The following is a 13,179-nucleotide window of genomic DNA, read 5'->3' as shown; positions in this document are numbered from 1 at the left end:
AAGAATACACCACTGGGGCATACCTACATATTCTGATCTTTGTCATCAAATATCTGTTCTGGTTTTGAGTGATGCAATTAAGAAATTAGCTACCACAGGACAAGAGGGTATCGCCCGGCTGAGCAGCATTACAGACTAGCGTAAGAAAGATTCCAGACTTGAGATATGGGATTTGGAATACCCACTTCATACCTTTTATTGAAATTGCGGAATACTTTATATTACACTATTTTGATTCAAAATGGATTTTTTATAAAAAAGAAACCATTGTTGAAACTGAATAAGCCAGCCAAAAGAAACAATGAAAAGTTTCAAAGAATTCTGACCAATGCACGTACTTGTACAATGCTTTGAACCCCTATCATTGCCCATAAGTTAATTTAGGAAACACCTGGAGAAGAGCAAGATTGCTAGAGGAAATTTGACTTGCATTCATTGCCGGCACCATTTCAAATCAATGACCACAGCCAGGACTGCAGCATAAGAGCTAGGACTTAAGCTATCAGGAAACATTAGCCCTATTTTTGTTTTTTCTTGTAGTTAATACTACAGAGGTATTGTGCCAACCAAGGCTCCTCTAGTTGTTGCACTTTTCTTGGTGATGACAAACGGGGCAATGCAAGTTGTATCACAGTAATTCTGCCTCTATTATGTCTTGATAACTGCTTCTCTGCGCAGGAGGCCTAGTCCAGCCATAACGTAGGAAAAAAAAATTCTTTGGATGCTTGTCAGCTGCTTAGGCAAATACTGATGAAGTCAGTCATATGACACCAGTACCAAAAAAACATCATGCAAAGAACAGCAACCATTTCAGGCTAAAGCTATACAGTTGTACCTTTCAGTCAATACCTTTGAACCAACGATCTGTTTAAATTAGAATGGATATTCAAATTTACATGATAAATTAGACCACTTCCAAAATTTACATCAAATCATCCCAACACACAAAAGTTATATTTTTCCTTGTCTTAAGATGGGTGAACCCATAGAATAATACCCTGCCGGCAGGAAGAACATGTTGCTATTAAGCAAACCTGAGTAGTAAGGATCAATAAATACAAGGAGTTAAAATGCTAGTAGTCAGATAACTCGAGTCTCAGGAGCCAGGGGCTTCACTGAGCCTTAATCTTTTCCTTTCAAAGGTTTCTTTTTTAAGCAAGCATTTAGTATGTATGCTGAGGCTTAAAAAAAAAAAAGTGTGTCCTGGCTAATGAGAGTCAATATAACTCAGCCAACTGGATAGTAGCAACCCAGTCATTGCCGAACAGATCATTGTAAACAACCAATAAATCTTTCTCCTCTTCCCTTTTCAATGGTTTCTTGTTAAAGGCAAAATTCAGAAAAATCTTTCAGGCTGAAGTCCTTATATTTGGTTGGAAATGTTGTCCCATTATATATAATTTCTCTATATATTTGATTAGGCACAAGAGGGGTTATTAAACATTCAACAAGTCCTCATCACTATCATCATGAAACGATACTGTATTTGTAGAGTTCTGTGCCTGCTGCTGGCCTGGCTTGGCTTTTGCTTTCCTTTCTTTTCCCCCATTCAACAAACAAGCTTTGTCATCACTTCCAAGACTGGATGGCTTCTTTTGTGGCTGTTTGCTCTTTTCTAGTCCTCTTCCTGTCTGAATCTTTACATCTGGAATGGTTAACACTTCATCCTCACTGTCCAGGTCATCCACGTGGAGAGAGGTAAAGGCTTCAGATGCAACAGACTTGGTACTGATGTGACCGTTCTCCTGCCCTACTTTTACTGTCCTGTGATTTGGTGCTGCAATTTCCTCCATAAGCCACTCTGTTTCATTCTCATTAGCTTCTTCTTCACTGTTTATCTGCAAGAAAATAAAATACAAAAAACCACTCTAGACTCTGCCACACACCGATCTCCCGTCAGACCCCACATGATACATGGCGTTGGGTTTAACTGAACCTTAAGATGATAATACTGCAATAGCGTGCTGTTTTACAACATTTCACTATGTCTGAAACAGACTTGCTTTCTTTTCCTGTATATTTATACATTACTTGTCTATTTATGGACTTCATTTCCTCAACTCTGTCTTCCTTTCCCATTCCACAATATCAACATAGGTACCTCAGCTATGTGGTTTCCCTGCAGTATGGCTTCCATGCACTCAAGGAACTAAGAATTAAGGGGGGTTATTTATTAATAAAAGCTTCATATTAATCAAACTTGACAAGAAACAAAACCATTGATTTTGCCACTGTATTACCTTTGTGTATTTGTAGGAAACACTGGATGTTCTTCTGCAGCAGTTCGTTATCTTACTTATTACGATTTCCCTAAAGGAGAAGAATACTGCATTAGGGATACTGTATCCCCCTTAGCAACCCTCCCTTTTCTTCACTGGATTTTTACCATCAACACAGCACATTTCACCAAGCAAGCTGCAAGCTCTCTCAAAGCAACATCCAACCCTGAAACACTCCAACAAAATTCAGTCCATGATGTACATCTTGCCCCTTACCACAGCTTCAGGGTAACTATTATGAAACACCTCTGGCCTTTATGTCTAAGGCAAAAAACCCAAACTTGTCTGGAAAGCAGAGAATCAGAAGGACCTGTTCCAGGAAATCAAATACTAACAATGTTTTCATATTGTTTTATCTTCCTTAATTATCAGTTGTCCACAACAGAGATTAGCGCAACTCATTAGTGTACTCCAGCCCCCTTTACATGGGCCTTCAGACAGTTATGGGGTATTTCAGAAAAATCAGTGGTTTGACAGTTGATGCTGCCAAATGAGAAACAGAACTTAAATGTCTAAAATTCATTACATCCTTTTCACTGAGAAAACCAAATCATACCACAGAAACTTCTAAAGTCTCCCAATCATTTCTTACCTCCTCTCTTTTTTGTAGAACAGCAAGATTATTAGGCATGCAGTAAGAACAACCAGGAGGACACTCAGCACAGCACCAACAGCCTGGCTTCTCCTTGAAAGGCCTTTATGCATTTGGGCCTCCTGATCAGTCTCATGCTTATTGCTTGCTGGATCATTGGTTGATCTAATAACAAATTCAGAAAAAAAAGGGCAAGTAAGATCAGTTGCATCAAACTGGATTAGAAACAGCAGATTCAAAGAAATTAAACATGCCACACCATCCTGTCAGTCCTACCTAACTGAATTTAGAGGATTTCTTACTAAGTAAAAATTACTAAAAAAAATAAAAATGTACATATTGTGCTTGCATCCTAGTATGCTTTCAAACAGTGCATAAAACTGATTACATTCAAGACTGAAATGCATGATTAGGTACTCTAGAGCTTACACAGCAGCAGCTATCTGCACAAAGCTGCTATTTTAGAACCAAACCTGCACCTGAGCAAGCTACAAAGGCTACAGCAATTATTTACCTTCCAGCTGATTACGGCACTACACAGACGAAACTCCCTCAATAGCTAATTGTTTGTTTAAACCAGAATAAATAGCTTTCCTATATTTTTAAAGCAAGCAGTCAGAAACTGAACAGTCACTCACTCCATTCCTTGCAGTAAAGCTGCTTACAAATAAAAAATGCTGGGAAGTACCTACATACAATCACTCTGCTTTTCAATACTGGTCACCTCACTACTCCTTTTTGGATCTTTAGAATAAGCTGATCATAATTAAATGCAGAAATACCTCACTATTCCACCAAGATCTGTAATGATTTTTCCTTTAGCCTAAAGAAGTGAGCAGACAGATGGGATGGCCAGTATTCACTGTAGCTTTAAAGCTTTCCAGACAGTAAGGCAAGGATCACAAAAACTTTACCTACATACTAGTTACTCCTCTCAGTAACACGAAAAAGCACATTCTGTCAGCTAGAATAAGTTTTACTTAGTGAGAGCAACAATATTAATTCCACCATGCCTCTCCCTTTCCCATGCAAACAAGCAGCTTTATGTCCAGATAAACATGGCAAGCTTTAATTAAGTGGTCACGCGCCAGACTTTACAGACATGAACACTAATTCCATCTACCCATGAGACTACTGCATTTTTTATCTTTTCCTTTTTCACAATTGTTGTAACGAACAAACATAAAAAACCTTTAACTGAGAAGTGCTGACAAAAGCTCTTTTCAGAAAATGGTTAATTACTCACATTAATGGACACACAGCAGACGTGTACCAAGTAAATAAATACTGGCAATCTGCTGTCTCATGAAGGAATTCTGGGATGCCTTCCTTTACTTGTAGACTGCAGTGGAAGAAAATGGTTGAAGACACAAACTTTGATTTATCTTTACCACATCTGGAGTCTGATGAAAATATGACATCCAAGTCATCATCTACAACAAGAAGAAAAACTCATAGTTCACTGCTTCCTTGAAAACATTCTATTAACACTAGACTCTGGCAAGTTATTAATTTGTTGTGCAGTAACAGCTTGCACTTGGCAGTATCTGCAGGTGGGCTTATACTTTTACATAGCTGATTCTATCAGTTGCTATGGAACAGTGGGCTAAGCTCATCAGAAGGAAAAGTAGCCAGGGAAAGGAGATCACTGCTTATACAGCACAAGCAGAGGAAAACAGGAGACCAACTCTTGCATTGTTTCTACCAAAAAGTCTTTTAAAGAAGTGTCAACCCCGTTAAGGTTACATCTCCATGTGAGCTTACACAATAAGAAAAAATTCTTCTATACGGTCTCTAGATACCTTTACAGAACTGGATTAGAACATATACCATGAAACCAGAACCAGTCTCCGATGAAGCAATTCACACAGGGTATCAAGCAAGTCTAGCTAGTGAGCAAGCACTTACCGTCAACATAATATTTAGCTTTGCTAGAGGAACCAATTCTGCGAAACCGACGTTCATTAGTTTTAACCTGGCAAATGTTTGCTCCAAAGCATTCTGGGGAACTTGAGTTTCTTATACCAGAAAGTTGAATTTCATATACATATTTATCACCGTTTGTCCGTATGTCACCAGAAGCGGTGTACAAGCTGAGGAAACAAAAGGCAGGTCTATCTTTAAGTCTAAACTCACAGATTTAGGTTATTCCAAAGACATAAGACTAGCAATAACTGTAGCTGCAACCACTGGTTGATTCCAGAGCAAGCTGGAGTGACTTATTTAGAAACCAGAAAAGATAAAGGACTGAGGCTTTCTTTCCAAGCACTGGAAATTAAGATTAGACTTAGCATAAATTTAATCTGAGAAAGCATGAAACCCAAAACTTTTCTAGTTATACCACCCTCAGTGGGTGTATGAACACATAAATACCTGCAACGGATTAAGATAAACTGGGGATAAATGTATCAGTCAGCAGTTCATACAAGAGCTAGCCTACTGACCGTAAGAATAACACTGCATGCTCCATAGCTATGATAAAAAGCATAGCTTAGAGGACTTCTCCAGTAGGGTAACTAGTTGTATCCTGTTATCTAAGTACTATTTACAATTGTATCCTTTCACTCTGCTGGTCAGAGTGAACCCTACAAGATTCACAAACATTTGTTCTAGCCACCTGCTTCAAGCCTGAGCTTGCTCAAATATGACTTGCCTTTAATCACACATTACACCAAGTTTTGAATTTTGTCCTGATTTCCCCTCCTCCTTCATCCAGGTCTGTCCGAGTTTGTTTTTCTCTATGCTTGTAAAGCTATCCCCCATTTGCACAGCAGGTTTATTTGCAACACTCTTGCTCAGTTACTTCCACCGTGCACACTAATGCTTTCTGCCCTGCAAGCAGAGTTTATTCTTCCCATAATGCTAGCATGGGCGGAGTTCCTTCCATAACACTAGCACTGATGTTAAATACAGTAGTTTACAACAGCTTCTGGAATAGAGTTATGTGCAATGTGTAACAGAGTCAGTGTAACTGCTGGTCTTTCCTGGCCTCTCCTGAGTTCAGTAACACTTGACCGTTCCTCCCATCACTTAGCAGTCCCCCATCACTTTTAAGGCTTTTCAATGCACAGGTTCCTACTGCCACATGGGACTGTCTTAGAAAGAAAAAAGATGCTATGTAAAAAGCCAAGGAGTACTCTAGGTTAAAAAAGTGAAAGGAGAATCAAGTCCTGGCACTGAACTACAGAAGTCTACACACTATGGAAGAGAGCAATAACCCACAAGAAAAAGACCTAACACCAAGGTGAGATGTAAAGGCTTTAGACTAGTCTTCAATACACATGAACACACTCAAAGCTATAAGCCCAGCCGTGAGCTGCACTGTTTATCAGGCTTTTAAGTCAGTCACTGGTGCAAGGTGAATTCAGTGCTCCTTCCACTTGACAGATAAGAACTGTTAAGGCAACACCGAATATTGATACCAAGCTCTTGCCTTACAGTACACATTTCTATAGGACTACGGTGTTCTGGGTTCTGGTTTTGGGGGCTTTAAGGGGTTGGGTTTGGTTTTTTTAAACTTACTTGGAATAAACATCCCCTAGAGAAAAGTTCTTCCCAGTTGCAGGGTTAATGACTGTTCCGTTCACCACTTCCACTTCCTGCTGCTTCACAGCACAAGCTGCACGTGTGTCCCAAGTGATGTAGTAGGCACAGTTTTCTTCATCAACCCTACAAAATAACACACACAACTGATGACTCCAGGAAACAGTAACAAGTGCTTAGTACCTCAAAACAGGGAAAAAGCACAGCTGCTAATGCGTGTTTGGGAATGTCCTGTCTAAGCATCATGCTGAGATTAAACTAAAAGAGTCAATCAGCACTCAAATTGAAGAATTACACTGCACTTTTCTGCATTTCCAAGACTTAAAAAGACCTGGCTGCACTCAAACTTCCTAAGTTAAAAGTTCCAAAAGTCACACAGTATATCAGAGAGTTTTGTCAAAATATTTTATCTAAGAAACACATCAGGCTTCTCTTGGCAGGCTTAATATATTGCACATTAACTAGGACAAGAAGCATAAACTAGTCAGATTTTGGCACCTTGCTCCTTGAGTCATACAGAGCACATCGCTCAGTTTCTCAGTTCTACAGACAATAAACACTTAACCAAAATCAAGCCAATTCATCAAGCTTTCTTAGCATTTGTGATCATGTACGTACACCTCACTTCAGACAGCTTCCTGTTAAATAATCTGTACTGAGGCAACAATAAACCACATTTTATTAGCTCAGTCACTTTTCTACAGCAGGTGTTCTCTACTGAACAGATTTGTAGAAAAGTTAAGAGTGATTGTACTACAATTGACATGGAAAACAGCTTTGTCAAATAATGTGAAAGTAGAATGCTTAAAATTTTTGCACAGAAATTAAGAGAAATACACAATGCAATTGTTTATGGAAGTGAACAGATGCAGAAACTGCAGAAAATCCGTGTCTTACAAGTATATACCAAGGACTGGTGTAGGGATCGTCCAACACAGTGGTCACTGTCCCAAGACTTAGAGTTTACTAGAGAGGTACAAAGGATGAAAACAATAAAGATCAGTGGTATGTTAATTTGTTACTCACCTTTGCAACATGGGCATGCCAACTGTTTTTGCACATTTCAGTTCTATAATTGTTCTTACTTTCTTGTTTTTCCTACACTCTTGCCCACTGGAGTAACTAATATACACTGTATCACCTAAAAGGGAAAAATGGTGACACTCAGGATTTTGCAAGCAGCCGTCAGAAATTCCCTCTGCTCATTCTCCAGACTTACTATTTTTTTTTTTCCCCTGTATAGACCATGTATCAATCATGGTACTTTAGTAATGTGAAGCCTTCACACTGATAATGGTTTAAAATCACCCCTCAAAGACCTTTGTAGTTAGCTCATACCATGTGTTCAGGCCACCAGCATGCCCATAATGAATGCTTGCATCTAAGATAGCCTTTTTTAAATATTTGAGTAAATGAAGACATCCTTTCATAAACAAACCTAGACAATAAACACACGCAATACATCCCACAGTTTTTTTGTAGCTGGATGGAAATTTTCCCTCAGTTTCACAAACTCAGCAGCAATTTGAAAAATATTCTTTACACTAAGAACTTGGGTAAGGTTGAGATTTTTTTTTGTTTATTCTTTTAAGAGTGAAGTCAATTGGTCATCTTTCACACACTGCTTTAATTGAAGAAGTCAGACGACTTAGAACAAGTCTTAAAACGGGATGAACAAAAATAATTCCCCTTCCCACAATTATAGAATCACAGACTGCTTGAGCTTGAGGCCGCTACGGACCTCTGAAGGTCACCTAGTCCAAACCCCTTGCTCAAGCAGGGCCACCTGAAGCCAGTTGCCCAGGACCATATCTAGACAACTTTTGAATATCTCTGAGCTAGAAGACTCCACAACCTCTTTGGGCAACCTGTGCAGTGTTCGATTACCCTCACTGTAAAAAAAAAGTTCAGATGAATAATTCACTTCATATAGCTTTAATGACAACACTGTCTATTTGCTACAAAGTTTTCTCACGGCTTTAACACCACTTTTAAGTTTGAGTAGCAGCATTGACTGGTTTTGGTTTTAAACAGCAGATTCACTGGTAAAGACATTAAAACATAAAGGCTTCTTCATAATTTAAGGTTTTAAGACTTAACCATCTGTGCTCTCCACACAAAGAAAAGTAACTCTACCTGTCACATTTAACTTTTGCGTATGAACAAGTCCAAGAACTTGAACATCTCCATTGTTGCTTCTTCTGCAAATACTGGCTCTTTCAGGACAGCCCGTGGGTCCCTCATACACTCTCTGACAGAGATTCATATAGTACCTATAGAGAACATGATAGACAAGAACTTCATTAAAATCATTCTAGGCTAAACTGAAAAAGTCAAATATAAACTTCAGCATTCTCACGGGAAGCTAGCCAGGCTGAAAGAAATTAAATACTCAAATTGGCTGACAGAATAAAGCATGTATTGAGGTTTTAGCAGATTACTTCTACCAATAATTTTCAAGTAAATGACTCTGTGCAAAAAAATTAATAATTTACCAGATCAGTTCACTAGTTAGTTCTGACTTCGGTAAAAACTAGAAATTACAACTGAGTCAAGAAATGTTCAAAAGTTTTCAGCTACAAAGGTTACAGCTTGTGCTGTGATCTTCAACAGAGCATTTCTTCGGAGCTAGCCTAGTTGAGTTTTATTAGAGCAGAGGGATTTATAGCAATACGGTGAATTAAACTTCTTTTATCCCACAGTTTATCGTAAGTTTAGAGTTAGATGCTCTCACCCTTGCCAGTTCATTTCTATTTGCTAATTGGGGGGGGAGGCTGGAAAGGTTGATGACTTCCTGCCATTTATAGTTTTCTCTAAGCTGATATTTACAGAATCACAGAATCATTCAGATTGGAAAAGACCTTTAAGATCACATCCACAAACCAAAGGCTGCCAAGTCCACTACCGAACCATGTCCGTAAGTGCCACATCTAGACGTCTTTTAAATACCTTTAGGGACGGCAACACAACCACTTCTTCCCTGGGCAGCCCATTCCAGTGCCTGAAAATCCTTTCAGTGAATTAATATTTCGTAATATCTAATCTAAACCTCCCCTGGTATAACTGGAAGCCATTTCCTCTTGTACTATCACTTCTTACATGGCAGAAAAAACACTCGCCTCACTACAACCGCCTTTCAGGGAGCTATAGAGAGCAATAAGGTTTCCCCTGAGCCTCCTCTTCTCCAGACAAATCAACTCCAATTACCTCAGCTGCTCCTCATAACATTTGTTCTCCAGACCCTTCATCAGCTTTGTTGCCCTTCTCTGAACACGCTCCAGTAGCTCAGTGTCTTTCATGTACTGAGGAGCCCCAAACTGAACACAGTATTCAAGGTGCAGCCTTACCAGCGCACAGCAGGGATGACCACTTCCCTAATCCTGCTGGCCACATTGTTTCTGATACAAGCCAGGATGCTACTGGCCTTCTTGGCCAGTTGTACACACTGCTGGCTCACATTCAGCCAACACCCTCAGGTCCTTTTCTGCCAGGCAGCTTCCCCGCCATTCATCCCCAAGCCTGTAGGGCTGCACGGGGGCATTTTGTGACCCAAGTGCAGGACCTAGAACTTAGCCTTGTTGAACCTCATAGTCTCGGCCTCAGCCCATTGACCCAGCCTGTCAAGATCCCTCTGTAGAGCCTTCGTTCCCCCAAGAAGATCAATAGTGCTGCCTAAATTGGCGTTGTCTGTTGACTAAGGAAGGGTACACTTGATCCCTCATCCAGATCCCTCATCCACATACCACCTGTGACTGACTGCCAACTGGATTTAAATCCATTCACCGCAACTTTCTGGGCCTGGCCGTCCAGCCAGTGTTTGTACTCTGCAAAGTGTACACCAGCTCAAGCCATGAGCAGTCAGTTTTTCCACAAGAATGCTGTGGGAAATTAAGTCAAAGGCTTTACTAAAGTCTAGGTTGACAACATTCACAGGCTTTCCCTCATTCACTAAGTAGGTCACCTTGTCATAGGAGATGACGAGGTTAGTCAGGCAGGACCTGACTCCATGCTGACTGTGCCAGATCTCCTGGGTACTCTGTAAGTGCCACGTGATTTCATTTAAGATGATATGCTCCATAACCTTCCCCAGCACCAAGGTCAAACTGACAGGCCTGTAGTTCTCTGGATCTTCCTTCTGGCCCTTCTTGTACATGGGCATCACACTTGCTAATCTCCAGCCAACTGGGACTTCCCCAGTTAGCCAGGACTGCTGATAAGTGACAGAAAGTGACTTGGTGAGCACTTTGCCAGTTCCTTTAGTACTCTCAGGTGGATCTTAGCCATCCCCACAGACTTGTGGATGTCTAGGTGTAGTAGCAGGTCATTAACCATTTCCTCTTGGATTATGGGGGTTTCAATCTGCTCTCTATCCCTGTCTTCCAGCTAGGTACACAGAGAACTGGTCTTATTAAAGACTGAGGCAAAGAACACATTAAGTACCTCAACTTTTTCTTCATCCTTTGTCACTACATTTCCCCCTGCATTCACCAAAGGCTGGAAATTCTCCTTAGCCCTCCCTTTGCTGCTGATGTATATAGAAAGATTTTTTTATTGTCCTTTACCTCAGTAGTCAGATGAAGTTGTAGTCGGGCTTTGGCCCTTCCGATTTTCTCACTGCATAACCCCAGATCATCTTTGTACTCCTCCCAAGTTGCCTGCCCCTTCTAAAGGCCATGAACTCTCCTCTTTTTTTCTTCTGAGTTCCAGTCAGAGCTCTGTTCAGACAGGCCAGCCTTCTTCCTCAATGGCTTGTCTTCTGGCACATTGAACAGCCTGCTCTTGCACCCTTAGGGCTTCCTCCTTGACAAATGTCCAGCCTCTCTGGACTCCTTGGCCCTCCCATGGGACTCTCGTCAATCAGTCTCCTAAACAGGTCAAAGTCTGCCCTCTGGAAGCCCAGGGTGGCAGTTCTGCTGACCTTGTGCTCCCCAATTCTCCAAGATTTAAAAACTCGATCATTTCATAACATCACTGTGCCCAATACGGCCTCCAGCCTTCACATCACCCACAAAGCCTTCTCTGCTCCCACACAACAAGTCCAGCGGGGAACCTTCCCTAGCTGCTCACTCACCAACTGTGTCAGGAAGTTATCTACACACACTCCAGGAACCTCCTAGACTGTTTCCTCTTCACTGTATTTTATTTCCAGCAGATATCTGGTAGATTGCAGTCCCCCACGAGAACAAAGGCTAGTGATGGCGAGGCTTCCCCAGCTGCTTATAGAATAATTCATGTGCCCCTTCATCCTGTTTGAGTAGTCTGTAACAGACTGCCACTATGATATCTGCCTTGTTAGCCTTCTCCCCAGTTCTCACCCACAAACATTCAAACCTATTGTCACCATCGTCAAGCCCTAGACAATCCAAACACTTCCTAACACACAGGATTATCCCATTGCCTCTCTTTCCTTGCCTGTCCCCTCCAAAGAGTTTGTAGCCATCCACCATAGCACTAGTCATTCCACCGTGTTTCAGTGATTGCAACTACATTAGTTTTCCTGCTGCACAATGGCTTCCAGGTCTTCCTGTTTGTTGCCCATGCTGTGTCCATTGGTGTAGAGGCACTTCAGCTGGGCTGTCAGCCATGTCACCTCCTCAGAGGCACCCCTTTAATTCCTCTGAGGCATTTCATTAGCGTTTCCTTCTCGGCTCCTGTTACTTACCTCAGTAGCCCCTGACTCATCCCTGTACAACTTCAACTGTGCTCCAGTGTACCTGCCATGTCTCAGAGGCACAGGCTAAAGGTCCTCACTAATACCCCTTCCCCCTAACCACATCAAGCATTCCTCTGCTTCTCTCCACCTTCTATTAAGCCCTCTTCCCGTTCCAGTCTAGTTTCAAGTCCTGCCAATGAGCTCTGCAAGCTACCAAGCAAAGATCCTCTTTCCCCTTTGAGAAAGGTGAATCCTATCACAGCCAGTAATCCTGGTGCCGTGTAAGCCACACCACTATCCTACTCAAACTTCAGACAAGTTACAAACTTGAGTCAAAAGATAGCCACTAAGTCAATTAAGATTTTTGTTCAACGTGATTATGAATATAAAACCCCAAGCATTTAAACTACAAAAGTACCTTGTTAAGATGACAGTTTAAATAGAAAGCCTTCAAAATTAGACTTAACTTATGCTTTAAAAAGGGTTACCAATTTACCAATAGAGGGAAAAGGTGAGGATGACGACAGTAATTATTCACCTTCTCCAGAAAAAATTCCTTTCTGTTTTTTATGTTTACATGCAGTATTAAACACCAGCAGTTTTAAGATGCTGCCAGCTATTTAAACAGACTGAACCAACAAAAGTATTATACTATATTACAACTTTGACTGCTTTGATTAGCAAGCTGCTCCCTGGGAGTTGCTTGTTACTCACGAGTTTCCATTGTGGGAAAATATCCATGATCCTGTCAAGGAAGAGAGCATTCTCAAGTCATAAGTTCTATGTTTCTGGACAAATTTGCACTCCATCTTCTTGGGGGGACAAACAGCCTGAGTTTTCCATTCAAATGCCACAGCACAGCCCAGCGTCTCACTCAGAAGGCGTGGTCTTCCAACACCAGCGTTTTCATCACATGTGAAGATAATGGTAGATTCCCTTCTTGCAGTTGCTGTGAGGGGGAAGGTTGGAAAAAAAAATAAACGGAAAATATACTTTATAAAAGGCTTTCAGGCACGTATGGGATATGTTAGTGCAGCAATTTTGTGTTATGAACAAAAATTTTAATCGGGTATTGTTTCAGACAGCAGAGGCACAAATGCCTTACGTAGCAA

General features: G+C 41.0%; 1 protein-coding gene across 1 annotated transcript in view; it reads right to left on the bottom strand.

Moving 5' to 3' along the window:
• Positions 1–161: 161 nt before the first annotated feature.
• Positions 162–13,179, bottom strand: part of IGF2R (insulin like growth factor 2 receptor) — a 60,804-nt gene continuing 47,786 nt past the window's right edge. Inside the window, exons 40-48 of the mRNA XM_054064021.1 lie at positions 12,782–13,016; positions 8,551–8,687; positions 7,441–7,555; positions 6,394–6,540; positions 4,780–4,964; positions 4,118–4,304; positions 2,872–3,036; positions 2,241–2,310; positions 162–1,838 (exon numbers count right to left, since the gene is read on the bottom strand). Coding sequence (XP_053919996.1) covers positions 1,437–1,838; positions 2,241–2,310; positions 2,872–3,036; positions 4,118–4,304; positions 4,780–4,964; positions 6,394–6,540; positions 7,441–7,555; positions 8,551–8,687; positions 12,782–13,016 — 1,643 coding nt within the window. The 3' untranslated portion in view covers positions 162–1,436. The remainder of the gene's footprint in view (positions 1,839–2,240; positions 2,311–2,871; positions 3,037–4,117; positions 4,305–4,779; positions 4,965–6,393; positions 6,541–7,440; positions 7,556–8,550; positions 8,688–12,781; positions 13,017–13,179) is intronic.

The sequence above is a fragment of the Cuculus canorus genome, chromosome 3, assembly GCF_017976375.1.
Source record: "Cuculus canorus isolate bCucCan1 chromosome 3, bCucCan1.pri, whole genome shotgun sequence".
Classification (NCBI taxonomy): Eukaryota; Metazoa; Chordata; class Aves; order Cuculiformes; family Cuculidae; genus Cuculus; species Cuculus canorus.
This window is presented reverse-complemented; position numbering and strand designations above follow the sequence as displayed.